Raw genomic sequence first — 21,308 nt, 5'->3', positions numbered from 1 at the left:
GATACCTTAAAAGGGATTAGCCCCTCCATATGCATGCATCGTATTCATTTGGAGGAGGGGACTAAAGCCTCACGTCAGATGCAATCGTAGGTTAAATCCCCATATGCTGGAGGAATCATTTACCCTATTTTCGATAGCACCTGGGTGAGTCCAATTCAAGTTGTCCCTAAGAAAGGGGGGATAACGATAATGAAAAATGAGAGTGGTGAATTGATTCCCACAAGAACTACCACCAAGTGGCGTGTCTGCATTGACTATAGAAAACTTAATTCCGCCACTAGGAAGGATCACTTCCCACTACCTTTCATTGATCAGGTACTAGAGTGATTGGCCAACCACAATTTTTATTGCTTCTTAGATGGATACTTCGGCTACAAACAAATTCCCATTGCTCCAGAAGACCAGGAAAAGACCACATTCACGTGTCCGTTTGGCACCTATGCTTACAGATGCATGCCCTTTGGGTTATGCAATGCGCCCGCCACTTTCCAACGGTGCATGATGAGTATCTTTTCTGACATGATTGGTGACTTTTTAGAGGTCTTTATGGATGACTTTTCTATGTTTGGCTCTAGTTTTGATACATGTCTGCACAATCTTTCACTCGTATTGTCCCGTTGCATTAAGTCCAATTTAGTCTTGAATTGGGAGAAATGCCACTTCATGGTAAAAGAAGGAGTTGTTTTAGGACATGTAGTGTCTGAGCGGGGTGTAGAAGTGGACAAAGCCAAGGTTGACCTAATTGCCAATCTGCCACCACCTACTTCTGTGAAGGGGGTGCTTTCTTTCCTTGGCCATGCTGGGTTCTATAGGCGTTTCATTAAAGACTTTAGCAAAATTTCTCGTCCTTTGACGAATTTGCTTGCTCAAGATGTTGCTTTTGCCTTTGATGATGCCTATATTCATGCTTTTGAGACATTGAAGAAATGTTTGTCCACTGTACCCATTGTCCAACCCCCTACTTGGTCTTTGCCTTTTGAGTTGATGTGTGATGCCTCTGACTATGCATTGGGGGCTGTTTTGGGGCAAAAGACGGATAAAATGCCCTGGGTCATTCAGTATGCTAGCCGCACTCTTCATGATGCTCAATTGAATTACACTACCACTGAGAAGGAGTTGCTAGCTGTTGTGTTTGCCTTGAACAAATTCAGATCATATCTGTTAGGGTCAAAGGTTATAGTGTTCACTGATCATTCTGCTTTGAAGTACTTATTATCCATCAAGGACACTAAACCTCGCTTGATTAGATGGATCTTGCAATTGCAAGAATTTGATCTTGAGATTCGAGATAAGAAGGGTTGTGAGAATGTTGTTGTTGATCATCTATCTAGGATCTGTGTAGCACCTCAGGAAGGATTCCTTCCTTTAAACGATTCCTTCCCTGATGAACAACTTCTCCAAGTATCCCAGTTGCCTTGGTTTGCTGACATAGTCAACTATCTTGTAACTCATAAGATTCCTGATTATTGGAGTAAACAAGATCGCTTGAAATTATTTTCCCAAGTCAAACATTTTTTTGGGATGACCCTTATTTGTTCAAGGTGTGTTCTGACCAAGTCATTAGGCATTGTGTACATGAGACTTTGCCAACATTCTTGAATTTTGTCATTCCCACACATGTGGTGGACATTTTGGTGCTAGAAAGACCGTGGCTAAAGTCTTGCAATGTGGTTTCTATTGGCCTTCATTATTTAGAGATGCCCATGAGTTTTGTCGTGTGTGTGATAAATGTCAACGAACTGGTTGTTTATCTAGGAAGAACATGATGCCTCTTAACCCCATTCTTATTGTTGAATTGTTTGATGTGTGGGGTATTGACTTCATGGGTCCTTTTCCTGTCTCGTTCGGCTATCAATACATCCTTGTTGTTGTTGAATATGTCTCTAAATGGATTGAAGCTATTGCATGTAAGACAAATGATCACATAGTGGTGGTAAAGTTTTTAAAAGAAAACATCTTTAATCGGTTTGGTACCCCGAAAGCGATCATCAGTGATGGGGGATCTCATTTTTGTAACAGAGCATTTGAGACCTTATTGAAGAAATATTTCATCACTCATCGGGTGTCCACTCCGTACCACCCGCAAACTTGTGGTCAAGTGGAAATCTCTAATAGGGAGATCAAATGGATTTTGGAGAAGTCGGTTCGCTTTGATAGGAAAGATTGGTCCACTCGATTGGACGATGCTTTATGGGCCTATCGAATTGCTTATAAGACTCCTATTGGGATGTCTCCATTTCACCTAGTGTTCGGCAAAACATGTCATCTACCTATTGAGCTTGAGCATAGAGCTTATTGGGCCATTAAGGCTTTGAATTTTGATTTAACTCAAGCAGGTGAGGAGAGAAAATTGCAATTGAATGAGTTGGAGGAGATACGTCATGATGCTTATGAGAATGCCAAACTGTATAAGGAGCGAACAAAGCTTTTACATGATAAATCTATTTTTCGCAAGTCTTTTACTGTTGGGCAGAATGTTTTACTTTATAACTCACGATTGCATTTGTTTCCAGGGAAGCTAAGATCCAGGTGGTCCGGTCTATTTGAAGTCACATAGGTGTTTCCTCATGGCGCTATTGAGATCCGCAATCACGGAGACGGGTCGGTCTTCAAAGTTAATGGTCAGAGGCTCAAACTGTATCTTGAGAATGTCCCCACACCGGAGGAGGTGATGGTGATTTTCTTGGAGGAACCTGTCATTTCATCTTGAATGTGTCAGAGTCTTGCTTACGACTATAAACCTAGCACATTATGGGCAATCCCCACGTTTCTATCCCTTTGTACATTATAGTTTTATTTTATTTTATTTTTGGTTTATTCATTCTTATTTGGGATAACCTTTGGTGTACTCTGGTCTTGATTGATTGGAGGTCCCCCGGTGATGCCGGCCCCATCATGGACTCGGGGTACTCTCTTGCCGGCTGAGAGCATAAATGATTCCGGTAGTCGATGACCAGACTTTTGGTCCCTAGTTTGAGAGGTCTGTACTCAAACAACCGTTCTAGGATTGACCAGTTCGATCTTGAAGTATTGAATGAAAACCTTATGGTGAGTAACTTAAGGACTTGTGTTCAGCTCGTGATTCCTGCTGCCTTCAGTGGCCAGTCACACGGAGATTTCTTCAAAGTTTGATGTGGGATAGCGGTTTCATCTATGGATGATTACCTACGGGTACGGCTGATACGAGTAAACCTTCTTCGAGGGAGACTATGTATCATTCCTAGGGGTCTTTATTGACTTTTCGGTATTATTGTTGATGACCAAACACATATGGTCCCACCTATGGATTTAGGAGCCCTGAGGGAGCTTAACCCTCACCCTACTGGAGTATAACTTGCTAAGTTATTATTCCTTTTTGTAGTCGTTCTGGTGTTTTAACTTTTCCCCATTGAGGACAATGTCAGGTTTAGGTTTGGGTGGGGGGGGGACGACTCTTTTATGTCTTAGTAATAATTTTCTTTTGATTTCTGTTCGTGGTTTTTCAAATTACTCCTCTTAGTATGTGGTTAACGTTAGTAGAGTTAAAATAAGTTGCTCAAATGTGTTTCAAAATTTTTCGTAAAACTGTGTAGAATATGCCTATTAGAAATCTAATATCATTTGTTGTGATCCATGAGAATTCAGTGGGATAACTTACTATTGCATTAGACTTGGAACTTAGTTGCAAAAGAGAACATGTAAATCTAGTGTTGATCTATGTTAGTCTAAATAGTCTTGTATGCCTGTTTGAACTCATTCCTTTTTATACCTTAGTGAAATTCCTTGTTGTAAATGTATGAATGCAAATGGAAATGCTCTTGCTTGCAAAAGACAAATAATTTCAGAAACAGCCTGGGCAAACCAAGGGACATGCACCGGAATAGTCGGTTACTTAAAAATAAGTGCATGTGCAGTGAAGACGAATACAAAATGGTGGTAATACTAAAAGTATTCAGTGAAACAAAAATTACGCTGGTAATAGCAAAAGTGCGCTGGTAATAGCGTAAAATGGTTTTAAATTTGGAAGCAATGAGTTTCCTTAACTTTGATGATGAATTGTAATTTGAAAGAAGCTGCAGGTCAAGATTGAAATTGGTATATTTCTTTTGTGAGATTGTCAGACAACAGGCTTACTCTACTATTTTCTCTTAATTGTGATGTGACCAGGATTTTATTGTTATTTGTTGCCTCTTTGTTCTGTTGAAGTAATAGCTTATGGGTCACATTGGTTCAGGTGGAGTAACAATGAGTGTATTTGGATTGATAATAGGCTATATTTTACACAGGTTTTCAAATTGCGCAAGATCTCATTTGATTTTCAGATATTTTACGGTACTAAGTGTTAGACATATGCTAATGAGGAGTAAATTTTCTTCAGTTTTCTTTTTATATTATTGATTTAGATGAATTTTGTGGGCAAATTCCATGCAAACCCTCACGAGACATAACTCATCCACTACTGCAAAGTAGGGGTTTAACAGCTTGTTGCATGCGCTAAATGCAATCGTGCTCCCTACGAAAGTGGCATTTTGTTTTCCTAGGCTTAATTTTGGTTCGATTGTTGTTTTGCTAGGGACTAGCAAAGATTTAGGTTTGGGGGTGTGATAGATGCCATATTCTGACATGAGAACTAGGTTAATTATAATAGAATAACCTTTATAATTGTGTTATAGGTGGTTATTTATCAGTTTTCAAATGAAACGTGCATTTATTGAATTTGGCATTAATCACTGTCTATATTGCATATTTTTCTCTCCTGAATTATATTTCATTGCTTTTAGGGTTTATTTATTCCTGAAATGCTTTTTATGGATTCAATTATGGAATTTCAGGAGAATTTTGGTGGAGAAGGAGATATTTACCAAAATTCCCTTAGTGAAATGGAGGTGATTTTTAGGGCAAATCATTTAAAAAAAAAAAGAAATCGTATTAAAGGAAGAAGGGGAGCATCGATGGGAAGGAGGAGCATCAACCAAAACAGAGGACCGTTGACCGAAACAGGGGAAGACCCGAGAGGAGTTTGCCACTGTCGTTCGTCGCGCCACCATCGTCCACCGCCGTCCAACAACCGAGAACAAACCCGAGGAGAGCTCGAGAGAGTCTCCGTCACGGTGAGTTCGACAGTGCCAGTTTTCGCTCGCCAGGCTGGGAGGTGATCCGAGAGGGCTTCTCCGGTGCCAATTCCGCATTCCAACCATCCTCCGGCGTCTATTACCTATTTCTGACCATTCCTGGAGCTATTTCGACTCCAACCGAGACTCGAGAGAGCCAGTTAGAGAACTTCAGCTCTGTTTTGTTCTTCGTCGGACGTCACCTCCGTCCGTCGGCTTCTAGCCTTCGTCGCCGGCGTTGTCTCTACCTCCGGCCGCTCACTCTTGCTACCCGAAACCATCAATTTCGGGAAATTGCAGCACCCGTGAGGACGAGTTGCTGCCCGAGCGAGAGGAAGGAGAAGGGGAGTAATTCATCATTTTGGAATTTAATTTTTCTATAGTTTGAACTTAGGTCTTGAATGTTTATTAAATGTGATTTGATAATTAATGTTTATTGAATGTTTGTTTTCCGGATATTTGATTAAATTAACTAGTTAGGGTAGGATTATAATTTAGGTTGGATTTTGGTATTTTAATCCGATTTTTGTCTTTCACTCTATGCACCTGAGAGGGTCTAGATGCAAGGATTGAGAAATCGGATCCGTGGTTATGTGGCGCTCGAGAGAGGCACGAATCCCCGTAAAATCCAGAGTTGGCGTTTCCTATTGTGCCAGTAGTTAACCAGATGATTGCTTGATAATTTAGGATATAATTAGTGTTTAGTTTAGATTAATTCATCATATTTGGTTAGACTAGTTGACTGAAGAATACACAAAATTCGCCTGGAAGGCATTGCATGTAGCAAAACCTTTCAAAGAAATTTAATGCACTTCCAACAAAGTCCAAATAGTTTGAATAAAAAATTGTGAAGTTGAAAGGTTTTTTGGATAAAGTCAAAATCAGCAACTCTCTTCTAGACCGAACACATTTTCATTCGATATCTTCTGTGGCTGTAGGCAAAACCCTTGGCTCATTATTATGATCTATAGGTCTACTTGCTCTGCTCACTTGTACAAGTCTCATCACATTCATCATCTTGAATCCAAAGTTACTAAAAACCTAGAATATTTTTTTTTCCAATGAAGGAAAGTTACTAAAGACAACGCACGCTGTGAGGAAGACGAAGTGGTTTAATTTTTCCTAAGTCAGAAAAAATTAAACCAGGGTCAAAAAAATAATAATTTAGTTTTTTTATTTATAAAATAATTATTTTAAATTATTCAATATATTCATTTTATAATTATTGTATTAAATTAGTAATTTAATAGTCATAATTAAAATATTGTTAAAATAAATATTTGATAATTTTTTTGGTTTAATTATCCTTTTTTATAATTAATTAAACCAATGGTTTTAAATTTTGTGATAATATATTATTAATTAATAATACGTAAAAATATATAAAATGTTATTATAAAATAATATATTTATTTATTTATTTGATTAATTTTTTATTACCATATCAAATTAGTGATTTTTAATGGTAAAAAATATCTTATTTATTTAAAAAATTATCCATATTTTTATTTATTCAATTTACTGTATTAAATTAGTGATTTAATAGTCATAATTAAAATATTATTAAAATAAATATTTGATAAAAAATTTTGGTTTAATTATCCAATTTCTATAATTAATTAAACCAATGGTTTTAAATTTTGTGACAATATATTATTCATTAATAATACATAAAAAAATATTATGTTATTAATAAAATAATATATTTATTTATTTATTATATTGATTTTTTATTACTATATTAAATTCGTGGTTTTTAATGTTAAAATATATCATATGTTATTAAAAAATAATTTTTCTTTATTATATTTGCTTATGTTATTTTTAATTTTTTTTATAATTTATTCTAATCACATATAATTATTATATTAATTTATAATAAATTGTAATCTATAAGTAATATAATATAGTCTTTTATTAATTATTTTATTAATATATTTTAATACTACACATTAAATCACTTATAAGTGTAGTAACCATACTTTTTTGGTTAATTATCTGTTTAGGCATATGTTCTATTTAAATATATTACAAAAAGTTACTTATTCTCTTCTTTATATCATATTTTTGATTTTGGGTCTCTAACACTGGAATTTGTTTTCTGGTGCACTTGAACTCGTCTATACTAACATCCAAAGATGAGTTGAAGTTGAATCAATTCATTTAAGATGAATTGAAATCTTCACATCATTTCAAATTCATTATAGACTACCCACCCCCCCCCCCCCCCCCCCCCCCCCTTCTGTCCCTTGAGAAAATAAAGTAAATTCATCTTTAAAGCATGTAACCTCATCTTATTCTATGTTCCCAAGTACAATTTTCAAAAATTTCATTTCTTTGAAACTATATAATATGTTTATGAAGATGTTCGGAAGAAGAGAAAAAAAACTCCAATAAATTTAGGAACCTAAATGTTATCATAACAAAGAAAGTTAGCCAAATGGGAATGAAATAACAGGTATCCAAGCAATAGACAGCTTATTATCTCATGTCGCTTAAGAGAAGCATTACTTATATAAGAAGCATCATTTCATCAGATAAATAACCATAAAGTTGGATAGAAGTCACACGTTAAAAGAACAGAAGCACTACAGTCTCTCCTAACAGAAGCCACTACGGCTGCTGTAACCACTGGACTGAACTCCCGTGATAAGGTAATCCACTGGATTGGTTCCGATAACACGCAAAAGTATCAGTCTGCTCCGAGACCTGCATGGTCCCCAATTCGGCCAGCCACTACTACTGCTGTAATCACTGGTCTGAGCTCCCGTGAGAAGGCCAATGCTAATACTCCTCCCACCAAGCGATTTAAACCTAACCTTGTGAATTCTCTGTCAAATTGGATGCTGAAGGCCATGCCTACAAAAGCAGACTCCAACTGCTGGAGAGTGTTTTTATAATGAACTTTTTCCCTTCAAAGTGCCAAGAGGAAGACAGAGAGGCCTCGCGAGAGGTATCTTGGAGCGGTCCATCTTGCAAGGAGGGGTTCCGGTTCTGGGTTGGGTGGGGGCCATTGTTTATGCCCTCTTCGGGGCTTGGGATCAAAACCGGAAGTACAAATTATTGGGTTTGGAGAATCTAGACTGAAGAAACCCTTCGCGTAAAGCATACTCCGTGGTTGGAATTTGGAGCGCTCAGCCTCGGAGTTTACAACCACGAAATAGGGGTTAGGGTAAGAAGACGAAAGTGGGGGTGCTTTGTCCCCTGTTAGGTCGACGGGTGAGGAATGGCAAATTATCAGAACACCGGCTGGATTAGGTGCCGAAAAAAGAGAGCGAAAGATAGTATCAGTAACTGCGGCAAAAACCCAATGCCGGAACACGGAGAAATGCGTAAGCTCACAGCAGTTGGAAGGGAGAAGTTCAATTTTTACCATGGTTCAGTAAGTTTCTTTGATGCTTCTCTACTTACCATGTTTATGCCCATTATCCATTCTTTCCTATCCTCAAAAAGGAAACGCGGTTTCTTTCTACTCAGATCCCATTCCAATTGGGATTCTATCTGTAACCTCGGCCTATATATCTGTAAACACTCACTCTCATTCTTTCACTTCTCCACTCTCAACCTTCTCTCAAATTTTCCACCACTTAGCACGCAAATGCCGAAACGCACTGCCATGTCCAAAGATGAGGATCGTCTCGGTACCAAGAAGCGCCTCAAGTTGGTTACAAAGATATTTTCAACTACTTCAGAAGCCCATTGTGGATCGCAAGTGCTTCAAGGGATTAATGCTGCGCCTACTGTTTCTTGGGAACTACCGTCCGGAATTCTTTCTTCTATCATCGAACATATTGATCGCCCGCAGCTTTTTTCTGCCAATTGCCGCAACGATCACCATAAAAAGGGCTCAAGAAAAACTTCGTGAGGTAGCTGAAACGAGGAAGAACGTTCGGCCCAGAGGAGTTTGTTTGTTTGCTTGCTCAATAGACCTTCTATGAAGATCGTGTTTTTGGTCAAATATATTAGGTTCTTCATTATAACTTCCTTTGTAAACATGACACTTGTATTTAATTTTGTGTTTCACTTTGAAAATTTCTTTGATTCTTTGTATTAATTACTAGTTCTTTAGCCCATACATTAATAATCTTGGACTACAATCTTATTCTGCAAGTTATTGATCTATCTTGTAAACATTGTTTCAAATCATGTAACTGGTTTACAATTATTGCTTTATAAAAGATTTTATTTCAATTTCTGAAATGAGTAGCGAATCAAAGAAAATAAAAAGTGATAAAAAAAAGGAAAAGTTGATGGAAATTAAGTGAAATGAGAGACCCTGGAGAGGCGGGTTAAAGATATGGAACAGACAGACCCCGGAGGCCACTTTGTCTTTATGGACCCTGATCTGACACATGAATTCATAGTGAGGAAGAAGCTTGAAATCCTTAGGTCCGTTAAGGAGAACGCCCACCCCTGAGCTCATTGAGGAGAACTCAAAATCCTGTTTAACCTAAAATCAATACTTGTCTTTCTCATTACTCTTACCCCTTAAATAGGGTTCTCCCTAACAAGTTATAAGATAAAATATTAAAAAAATACCCCTATAAATGAAATATTCCAAAAATACCTATGTGGCCTAAAACTGAAATAAAATAAAGTAAATTAAAGAAAAATAATTAAAATAATAATGTTATTGCGTGCATAACATTACACCCCCCCTGAGAGAAAGAGTTTGTCCTCAAGCTCGAAGGTAGGGTCTGTACGCTAACGTCTCCACCTGTTCTCAAGTAGCATCTACAAAGTTGTGTCCTCCCTCTGGACGCCCACAACTAGAGCATTTCACCTGAGTAGGAAATTTTTTTTTTTTAGCGTGTCCTCAAGGTCGAAGGAGGGATGTGTGCCGAATTTCACCACATCTCCCCCAATAGCCTTGCTGCCCTGCATCAGTCTTGCATTGGTGTGAAACAGCCCTTCACGGCGGCCCCCCCCATTGGCAAGGTAGCATAGCCCACAATTTTCCAACATGGCAGCAACAATTGTCAATGCAGGATCAAGGCACTGGAAAATACATCCCATGAGAAGCATCTGTCCAATATTTGGATCCAAAGGAAGAGTGTAGAACTCCATTGACCTAGCTTTCATATAAAGCCGATTGTGTTTGTAAGGAGACTTGCGTATTATAGTCTCATAGAATGAAACAACCGGAGGAGAAACAATGATTTCAGCTCTACCCATGTAGTGATCTTTCAAATCCTTAAGGCAGATCTCAAGATGGAGTTCTCCAGCTCTTGCTACAATATTTACACCACTCTCTGCAATTGTACAAACAACCATATGATCTGACTTGGCCAACTGTTTCAAACCTTCAACAAGCTTGGGAAGATTTGATGCAACTCTGCATTGGACACCAACACGCACAACAGGGGACACAGAGAACTTCATGCCTCGAATTGGGTGAGCAACTACTTCTTTCTCACCAGTCAAAGTAGAAGTAATGAATTGATCCAAACCAACCAAAGACTCTGTTTTTCCACAAGGAACAATTGTAGCAGACTCCAACTCTGTCCCCATCCAAATAACAGTTCTCTGGACATTTTTCACATATAAATCATTCTGCTAGCCCGGTGCATAATTTGGTACCAGTGCAGACCTTACCAGCAAAGGGATGCCCAAATGCAAAAAATTGACCTTTATCAGAGGCAAGAATCATCTTAGAAACATAAAGGATAATTGGACCATCCAAAGCACGGTTGCTTCCAGGTTTCCCAAGTACTGCTACAGTACCAGCCGTCATGTACGCATAACCATGATCACCAACCCCTTCAACCATAGCTTTAGCCCCATTGTTACGCACACAAAACCCTCAGCAGCAGTGTCATTCATAATTTGCACCAATTCCATAAAACCCAAACTGCTAATCAATAAATGACAGTATTCCCCGTCTGCCAGGCATTTCATCAAACCACTGCCTGTCCTCTTCCATTTTTCTTATCACCTCAGAAGTAGCTCCAACCTGACTATCTACTAGAGCCCATTTCTGCAATGTAATAGAAGCAACCAGTGGACACTTCGTCCTACTGTTCAACCCAGCCACAAAAAAATCATACATCAAGTCATCCACTCTCTTTGCCATAGGAGAATTTTTTAAGAAGTATGAAATACAATGACTGGTATTTGAATTTGCATCTTCCTCAATGGCATGTGAAGTGTCTCTGGATTTATCCAGTATGCTATCCTGTGTACGCAGGAACTGGTAAATAGATTTCTTCAAACCATCATAGCCACAACGGTAATCAATATGGGAAGCATAATCAGGGTCTGAGGAAATATTTTCACCATCATCTTCAAGCTGATTTATACATGGATAATACACTTCACTCCTCCTACTAAAGATAATTGCAGCAAAATCGCGTGGCAGGAATTTACTAGACTTCAAAAAATTAATTGTTTCAAAAATTGGCATTGCAGTAGAAAGAGAAAATCCTGTGAATCTTGCCCTTTGAGAATCTAACCTCCCAGCCTTTAAAACACATAATTGTCTCAAGTTCTCAATAACCACATCTTTCCCTTCATATCCTTGACTAAAACCTTGTACAGGATCAGGTGCACCATATCTCCTATGATTAATACACTGAGATTTGCATTGCTTGCTAATTGTGAATTCCTGAGGATAGTACCAAGGTATGTAGTGAGGTGTGAATTGGCTGTATCTGCCTTGTTCAAGTAATTGTGTTGCACCCTTGAAATCCTTCACAAATTGCATCAGCATGTCACACTTAGGCCCATGCTCATCATTGCTATCGGTCCACAACTCATACTCGACCCGGTCGTCTAGGTGGGGCACTGTTTCTGTTCAGTCAAGGTTCACATTAACCATTTCCCCACTGGCAATAGCCTTCCGTGCATAACCAAGAAATCTATCTCCATACTTTGCAGAACCAAGAAATGACAAATTTAACTTACTATCCTGTGGGCACTGTTTCTGTTCAGTCAAGGTTCACATTAACCATTTCCCCACTGGCAATAGCCTTCCGTGCATAACCAAGAAATCTATCTCCATACTTTGCAGAACCAAGAAATGACAAATTTAACTTACTATCCTGTGAATCTCCTATCACAGCAAGGCCCTTAGAACTACCTGTTATGATAGCATATATACCACTCAACACAAGTTCATTGCAAAAACCTTGCATGAAGTAAGTAGACCAAACTCAAAAAACAATTGGTTCAGCTTCTCATCATCTATGCTGTCAATCAGGTTCTTCAAGTACGGGTTCACCCCTTGGTACTTGTCTACAGTCGCCTTATAAATCTGATCAAACCGTCCCTTCAATCCCATCTCCCTTTCTGATTTCTTCAGAACCTTCCCAAAGGACCACTCCTTGTCATTAATTTTTTTTGTCATGAAGCCCCTCAACGGCAAGAGCACCATTTGCTGCATTCTCAAAATTAACCAATCCAAAACATTGGAATTTCCCATCTCTGTCTCTCATTACTACAAACATGGGACCCAAAAAATTAAGCCCCCAATATCCAATTTGACACCAGACATACACACAGGGACTGTGCCCATCAACAAGAAAATAAAGCCCTCCAAAAAAAATTCTCTACAGTCCCCATAAAACTTTTTCTATGAATACCGACATCCCTAAACCCTAAACCCTAAACCCTAAAGGCCATAAGTTCAACAAATTACAAATAAACCCCTAATGAATTGAATTACAACTAATTTAATTCCTACACCCGTTGATAACTCGAGATACTATGGAGTCCATAACATCACCCCCTCCTGGAGAAAGAGCTTGTCCTCAAGCTCGAAAGAGGGGTAGAGAGCCCTAAAAGTGGCTAAGGTCTCCCATGTAGTGTCACTGGGGTCAGCATCAGTCCACAGCATTAGAACCTCCCAATCGCTCTGCATACGGTGAGTCTGCAACACCTGCGCTAGAGTAGAAAGGACCCGACCTTCATGTAGCAGGGGCAGAGGGGTGTGTAGCAATGGAGAGTCTCCCTGGAAGGTCTGCAATTGGGAGACGTGAAACACATTGTGGATCCTGGCTTCCGATGGAAGCTGCAAATGGTAGACGACTGTTCCAATGTGGTCCAGCAGGGTCCATAATATTTTGGGGAGAGTTTGTGACGTTTGGAGGCGGTCAATGAAAGTTGCCTATAATGTTGGAGACGTAGCCACACATAATCCCTGGGAGAGAAGAAAACTTCCCGGTGCTTCTTATCATAAGATAATTTCATAGCATGTTGGGCCTCCTGGAGATGAGTGCGCACCTCATTGAGCATGGCGTCCCTTTCAGCTAAAGCCTGGTCCAAGGTGGCTACCTTGGATGTACCTGGTTCATATGACAAAAGCCGAGGTGGATCTCTGTCGTATACGACCTTGAACAGAGTAGTGCCGAGGGCACTGTGGTATGATGTATTATAAGAGAACTCTGCCCATGCCTGCCACTTAACCCAATTTTTAGGTGAGTCCCCCACAAAACAACGGAGATACACCTCAATCATCCTATTAACGACCTCAGTCTGACCATCAGTCTGTGGATGGTAGGCGGAAGAGAATGCCAATTTCGTGCCTTGCAGCTTGAATAGTTCTTTCCAAAATGTACTGGTAAAGATGGAGTCCCTGTCACTGGTAATGGACGCAGGCATCCCATGTAACCTGACAAGTTATCCATGAATATCTGAGCCACGTGAGCAGCTGTGTAGGGATGTGCCAAAGGGAGGAAATGGCCATACATGAAGAATCAGTCAACCACAACAAAGATAACGGATTTAGCGGAAGAGGGGGGAAGGCCATCAATGAAGTCCATGAAAATATCTGACCATACTTGTGACGATAGCTGAAGTGGTTGGAGCAACCCTATTGGACTTAATGATTTGGCTTTTTTCCATTGACAAGTTTGACAAGCTGCCACATAATCTGTTACACTAATTTTCATACCCTTCCAATAAAAATCTCGACTGAGGTGGAAATATGTTTTTTGTCAGCCCTCATGTGTATTGACATGGAAAGAGGCTAAGATACTGGGAATAAGTGGCGAGGAGTGGTGCAGAAAATCCTGTTCTTGAACAATATAAGACGATCCTAGATCGTCCAATGGATATCTGATGTCCCTTGCTAAATATCATGATATAAAGCAATGAGTTCTGGATGCTGCTGTGTCTCCTCCCTTATAGAATCCAGCAAAAGAACTTTGGGCTGATTGATAGCATGTAAGTGTGGCTCAGGAACGTCCCAAAGAGACAATGCATCGGCCCCTAGATTCAAACTGTCAGGTTTATACTCAACAGTAAAGTCAAAACCCATTAGCTTACTCAACTAGTGTTGCTGAGGGGAGGTGGTGAGACGCTGCGCAAGAAGATACTTCAGGCTGCAATGATCGGTTCAAATAATAAATGTGCGCCCCCAGAGATAAGGCCTCCAATGCTGGATTGCTGATTAATTCCATTTCATAAGCCGCTAATTTGTGATGGTGTTGGCCAAGCTGTCGGCTGAAATAAGTGATCAGGTGGCATTGTTGTTGTAACACTGCACCTATACCTCCGCCCGAAGCATCACATTCCACTACAAACAACTCATCAAAATTCGGGAGCTACAAAACTGGCGCTGAAGATAATGCGTCCTTTAACTACTGAAAGGAATGATCCGCTGTCTCGGACCAGGTGAAAGCATTTTTCTTGAGGAGGTTGTGGAGCGGCACTGCAATCTGACCATAGCTACGGATAAACTTTCTGTAATAGCCAGTTAGACCCAAAAATCCACTTAACGTTGTGATGGAGGTGGGAGGAGGCCAGTCTGTGATTGCCTGAATCTTGCTTTGGTCAACCTTCACCCCAACTGCTGAAATAATGTAGCCCATGTATGCCACCCCGGAGGTACCCATAGAACATTTGGACTTGTTTAAAACCAAATGATGGGAGTGGAGAAGAGTAAATACCTGTTGAAGGTGTTGAAGGTGCTCGTCCCATTGTTTACTATACACCAATATATCATAAAAAAACAAGAACATATTTCTGCAATAGAGAGCTAAATACCTCATTCATGAGGGCCTGGAATGTGGATGACACATTGGAGAGACCAAAGGGCATGACGAGGAACTCGAAATGACCATGGTGTGTGCGGAACGCGGTCTTCTCCACATCTAAAGGATGAACTCGAATCTGTTGATAACCTGACTTCAAGTCCTGCTTGGTAAATATAGTGGCGCCATGTAACTCATCTAACAGCTCGTTCACCACGGGAATGGGAAATTTGTCTTTAATTGTGTGAGCATTGAGCTGCCTGTAGTCCACACAAAACCTCCACGACTTGTCATGCTTTTTGACCAGTAACACCGGGGATGAGAAAGGAGACCTGCTAGGTTGAATAATTTCCTGGGCGAGCATAGATTGGCACTGGCGCTCAATCTCATCTTTCTGTAAGTGAGGGTATCAGTAAGGCCAAACCACCACAGGTTCAGTCCCTATGTGTAATCTGATGCGGTGATCACAATGGTGAATAGGCGGAAGAGCAGAAGCTGCCTGAAATAAATCTTCAAAGTCTGTAAGTAATTGAGACAACTTACAAAAATCGGTGCTCTGGACCTGAACTGCCTGAAGTGTGCCGGGAAAAATAGCATGTGTGCCATGCAAGGTTATCTGATGTTGGACCTCTATGAAGGTCTTGGTCAGGGCCTGAAAATCCCATAAAATAGACCCCAACAGTTGGAGCCATTTAACTTCAAGTACCAAATCAAATCTTGCCAGAGGGATTACCAAGAAATCGAAAATAAAAGAGTGGTCCTCAATAGAAAAGGGAGTGGCTGTAGAGATACCCACACTGACGATTTTAGCCCCATTGGCCACTGAGACTGAGAGACATGTGTTCTACTGGATTACTAACCCAAGTTGTTCTGCCGCTGTCTGACTGATGAAGTTATGCGTGCTGCCTGAGTCAACTAAGGCTAGTAATTTTAGAAGGTGCAACTGTGCCCGAACTTGTATTGTGTTAGAACTGTGCAGGCCAGTCATGGCATGTAGTGAAATAGCTGGGCCCTCCTGGTCTAGCTCAACAATGTCTTCCTCGGGTAAGATATCCTCAGAATCCTCATAGAGAATTACACTAAACAATTTTTTGCTTATGTGACCCTGGACATACTAGTCATCACAATTAAAACAAAGGCCTTTGGTCCTCCTTTGTTCCATCTCCTTTCTATATAATTTTTTATGTAAGGGACTGGTGGCGTGGAGGAAGAACTCTTTGCATGCTGTGCTGCTGTAGGACTTGGACAAGGAGGCCTTGAATAGGGTGATGGCGCAGAAGTATTTATCCTGCCTGGCCAAGCTGGTTTTCTGATTAGTGAGTCCTTTAGAACACGCTATTTAGTATCAATTGTCTTGGCCAGATTCATAGCGTGGTCCAAATCTCTTGGGCCATGTAATTCAACTTCCAGACGCAGGGTCTTAGTTAATCCAGTAGTAAAGATCTGGACTTACTGGGAGGGCTGGACAAAATTACTACCTCTGGTCAAATGTTCTTGGAAGGTCTTTTGGTACACATCAAGTGGGCTGGTCTATTTAAAATTGATTAATTCTCCCAACGGATTGCTACTGGCTGGAGGACCAAACCTCATCATGCAAGAGTATCTAAATGTCTCCCAATCCTTAACCAAATGTTCATTTCGGAATTGGTGGAACCAAAGGAGCGCTTCATTGAGCATATGGTATGCGGCCAACTGGACCCGGTCATCTGTCGGTGTTTTTTTATGGTAAAAGAACTGGTCACATTTGTGGAACCATATCAAGGGGTCCTTAGACCCATCAAATGTTGGACAGTTGAGTTTCACATACCTGGGAACCGAATTTGGTCCCTAGGCGTGAGCTGCCAAATGTGGATGGGGGTGGTGCAGTGGTGGTGGAGAAGGTGGTGGTGGCATGTGTTGCTCGCCCTGAGGAGAATAGGCAGCTAGTGGTGGTGGTCCGCGACCCCAACCTTCATTAAATCACCGGATAAGGAGCTCGAGCATCATATTCATGGTCTCCATTGAAGTGCGAAGATCATCAATACTGGCATCTGATCTTTGATAATTCGCATCAATAAGCTGATGTAAATCCTCTGGGGAAGAGGAATCCCCAAGGGTGCACCTGTCTGATACCAAGATGTTAGGATCTTCCCAGGCCATGGATCTCGTCACCCTCCTTCCCTCTCTTCCCTCTCTTCCCTCCATATTGACTGTTGACGCTGGACAAGAACCCCTGTTCTTGGAGCGTGTAATAGTGGAATCGGACTGGAATGACTTGAGCTTTGAAGGAAGCTCAACCTGGACCTCTGAGGGAGGATCCGACCTAGACCTCTGAGGGAGAATCTGACCTGGCTAAAACTAATTTACTCAATGCTTAGTTTCTTCATTCATCTCACGTCCCTATATAGGGAATTAGGGAAAACACGCCAAAGGCCATTAGTTCAACAAATTACAACTAAACCCCTAATGAATTGAATTACAACTAATTTAATTCCTACGCCTATTGATAACTCGGGATGCTATGGAGTCCACAAGACATCCCCAGAAAAATTTCATCTCAAAATTCATACACCCAAGCCGAAATTCTAGCAATTGGGCATTGGTTCTCTGCTTCACGGAATAGAGAAGCTTCGTCCCCAATTTTCAAGCAACGTTACTGCTGCTTAGGCCTTTGGAGCCCCATCAACCCAATGGAACATCCGATTTGACCTAAAATTTGACGATGGTTCAGAAACTTACCCCCAAAGGCATTGAAATTTTGTTTCCGCTGGGCTGTCGAGGGTGAGATTGTGTGAAAAATTGTCCGATGGAGCCGCCGAAGTCTCCTCCTTCTCCGATGGTGGACTGCAGCCATTTGGGGCTTCACCACTTGGAGATTTTCCGAGACAGAGGGCTCTTAGAAATATTTCCTGGTCGGAATAGTCGTCGAAAAATTTTCCTTCTCCTGTTCGGAATCGAGTGTTGTTTGTTGTGAGCCTTGTTGGTGTGAGTTCAAAATTTCTGGGTCCCCTTGCCCTGCTCAGGAATTTTAAGCATGACGTCCCTGCTCGGAGATTGCCATTGTCCCCAATTTCAGACTGGAGGTTGCACCCAAATTTTCCAATACCGATGACGTTGTGGTAGAAAACCCTTCTGGTTTCCCCAAAGTTTAGTCCCCACTGTTCGGCTTTGCATTTCCCTGTGTCTTTTGTTCAGAAAGACATATGGCGTCCAGTGGGAAAGGGTTTGATGCCGAACCCCATTCCGGATTTTCTGACAAAGGGTGTACTGAATACCCTTCTGATTTCAGAATTTTTGAATCCCCAAATTCAGATGTCGCCACTGCTGGAGATACAGAGGGCTCTCTGATTTCTTGCTTCTCTTGCCTGTCCGAGACAGCGTCACGATCGACTGCCTCTCATTCAGTGCTTATTTCGTGCTCAGAGATTTGAGGTCGTATGACCTTTTCTGCAGCAGCTACTTGCTTCCTTTCATAAAAATTTTTAATGGAAGTTGCACGCCATTCACGTATTCGTTCCACTTTATTGTGAATACCCCATGCACGTTCTTCTGCTAATTCTCTACACATGGCCATCCATTCTTCTAGGGATAATTCTCTGCACATGGCAATCATTCTTCTAGGGAATGACTTATTGTGTTCCCGCTCTGATACCAGTTGTTATGGTCCCGGATCTGACACATGTATTCGTAGGGAGGAGGAAGAGGAAGACGAAGATCAAGCCAAAGGGAAGCTTGAAAACCCTAGGTTCGTTAAAGAGAACGCCCACCCCTGAGCTCGTTGAGGAGAACTCAAAACCCTGTTTAACCTAAAATCAATGCTTGTCTTTCTCATTACTCTTACCCTACAGAATTTAAGATAAAATATTACAAAAATACCCCTATAAATAAAATATTCCAAAAATACCCATGTGGCCTAAAACTGAAATAAAATAAAGTAAATTAAAGAAAAACAATTAAAATAATAATTTTATTGCGTGCATAACATTGTCCCATATGCTTCACCTACTTCACCGTGTATGAAGAGCAATATCGAACAAATTTCTACAGGACATGTGCTTCAGTGACGACCATAGATGGTGTTTTCGTGCTTAGTCCAAGAATTCATAGGCATGAGGACCAGGTTCGCCCCTTCCTATTTTTTAGAATAAATTACCCTAGGGCTTCGCAGTCGGTACAACATGAGAAGAGAAATATCCAAACAATTTTTTGTGGAAAAAGTGCTCCGGTGCCAACCATCGAGGGTGTTTTCGTGGTCAGTCCAAGAATTCATAGAACTTCTTTATCGCTCTATTTTTTCTCTTGCCTCATTCTTAGTACGCTACTGCAGTTATTAAATTCTCATCTTAGGCGACCGTCAAACAGGGCATATTTATTTACCTTTTTTTCTATCGTGTTCATTTCTTCTTTCTTTTATCTCTTTGGGGTTCTTCGTAAAGACTGTTTTTTCTTCCAAGCAGAATGAGTAAGCCTAGATAGCCAGCGGTTTGTAAAATAGGGAAGTTTATTTTCCCGTGTTAATTTCTATAGAATAAAGAGGTAATTTATACAAGAGTTTTACAATCTATAATCGCAATTTTCATGATTTTATCTATTCCATTGACAACGGTTGAGTTTATCATTGATATCTACCATGATTTTCTCAACACTCCCCCCCAAGTTGGAAAATGAAAATCAAGAACTCCCAATTTGCGCATCATAGTTGAGAAGGCTTCCTTATTCTTGGACTACAATCTTATTCTTCAAGTTATTGATCTATCTTGTAAACATTTCTTGAAACCATATAATTGGTTTACAATAATGGCTTTATAAAAGATTTTGTTTTGATTTCTGAAATGAGTAGCGAGTCAAAGAAAATATCTCTCTACTGATTTGATTAAAAAGTATTGGATTCTAAAAAAAATAGTAAAAAATTAAATAACGATTGAAAGGAAAAAACACATTAATTAGATTTTTTTTAACCAAATTTGGTCCAATTCTGGTAAAAAGGACAAAAAAATCAAACCAAAAGTTAATCGGATAGGCGGAATGGATCAAATTTGTTACGTACATCACAAATCAGATCTGAATTCATAAGGTAGACGCAATGTGGATATTGGAAGCAAATTCAAGACGATAATCAGATTATTGGCTAATTATCGACATGGACATGAAAACTACGTAGCGGATCCATGTGTCGGATCTAAACCTACTCATCAATTCGACACGCAGTTGTGTTGTGGGCCCTATACCATCATATCCTATCTGCATGTGGTTCTTGCAATAGGTTCAACTTCTAAAATCAAATGTGGAGGCCCGCATGGTTCAACCCCCAGACAAACCATATATATGAAAAATTGCAATTATTACATCTTTTTTTATGAAAAAATAGAGAAAATGGTAGGATTATAATTCTCTTTCAAATCCATACTTCAATTTAAAATAAAAAAAATATGATACTATAAAATAGAAACTTTTTAAAATATTTTCTTCTTTGATGAAAAGCCTAAAATTAGTAACCATTCAATCTAATAGATGACTCAATTTGACTCGAAGGAGAGCATAATATATTTGACAAAAAAAACTTGTGCAAAAATGATCAAATTTCAAAATTTGGCCAAAGTCAAACATTAATATATAGAAATGAAATTGTGAAGAACAAAAAACACAAGAAATTTTTTATGCAGTTTGGCCCTAGGAACCTAATTCACTTTAAAAGTGAGTGACAATTTCTATTCAATTATAATGGTTTTTTACATCAATATAAAGCCTCTAGATAGGCCAAATAATGCTAATTTGAATCCTTAATCAAGGATTCAAATTTTCTTGATTTAAGGAATCAAATTAATCAAGATATTTTATTTTTATTTTTCTTGATTGATTTATTATTCATTTACTAATTTACTATATAATTTTGATTACAAATTTATTACATAATTTTCTCTTAACATTGGTAGAGAAAATTATGTAGTAGCAACAATATTGAGAGTGAGAAGTTCTTCCTAAGCAAGGGATGGTAAACTCTTTTAGTTTTTATATATAAATTTTAGCTCACATAAAAGGGGGACCAAGGGATTTAACTGAGTGTTGACTTCTAATCCACAAGTCATTTCTTACAAAAATATAGTTTATTACTAAAATTGAATGATCAATCACTTTACAGTGATCTATAATTGTTAGGTAAACTTTTTGTAAATTGGAAAAAAATGGTTTGTTTGGGTTGAGTAAATATCCCACCGCACGTTCACTTGAGAATTTAATGAGTTTTTGTTGTTCTCCTTAAAAAGTGTGG

General features: G+C 39.6%; 1 protein-coding gene across 1 annotated transcript; it reads right to left on the bottom strand.

Annotated features, from left to right (window-relative positions):
- Positions 1 to 12,792: 12,792 nt before the first annotated feature.
- On the bottom strand, positions 12,793 to 13,978 carry LOC137965264 (uncharacterized). Its single transcript, XM_068811602.1, has 3 exons — positions 13,863 to 13,978; positions 13,311 to 13,698; positions 12,793 to 13,194 (listed from the first exon to the last, which is right to left on the bottom strand). Exons 1-3 carry the CDS (start codon positions 13,976 to 13,978, stop codon positions 12,793 to 12,795), a joined length of 906 nt encoding a protein of 301 aa, XP_068667703.1.
- Between the last annotated feature and the right edge of the window lie 7,330 nt (positions 13,979 to 21,308).

This window comes from Aristolochia californica, unplaced genomic scaffold (genome assembly GCF_029961685.1).
Source record: "Aristolochia californica isolate CCGP_79_NKW_82.1479 unplaced genomic scaffold, dmAriCali1.0.hap1 SCAF_5, whole genome shotgun sequence".
NCBI lineage: Eukaryota > Viridiplantae > Streptophyta > Magnoliopsida > Piperales > Aristolochiaceae > Aristolochia > Aristolochia californica.
Note: the sequence above shows the minus strand (reverse complement) of the source record. Positions and strands in the feature narration are given on the sequence as shown.

Excerpts from the sequence above, each read along its gene's own strand:
- LOC137965264 (XM_068811602.1), bottom strand. The coding sequence starts at position 13,978 with ATGAAAATTAGTGTAACAGATTATGTGGCAGCTTGTCAAACTTGTCAA. Across the intron at positions 13,699-13,862 it reads CAGCTATCGTCACAAGTATG|GTTACATGGGATGCCTGCGT; the intron begins GTCAGATATTTT and ends ATAACTTGTCAG. Across the intron at positions 13,195-13,310 it reads GGGACGCCATGCTCAATGAG|GCAACTTTCATTGACCGCCT; the intron begins GTGCGCACTCAT and ends CCAACATTATAG.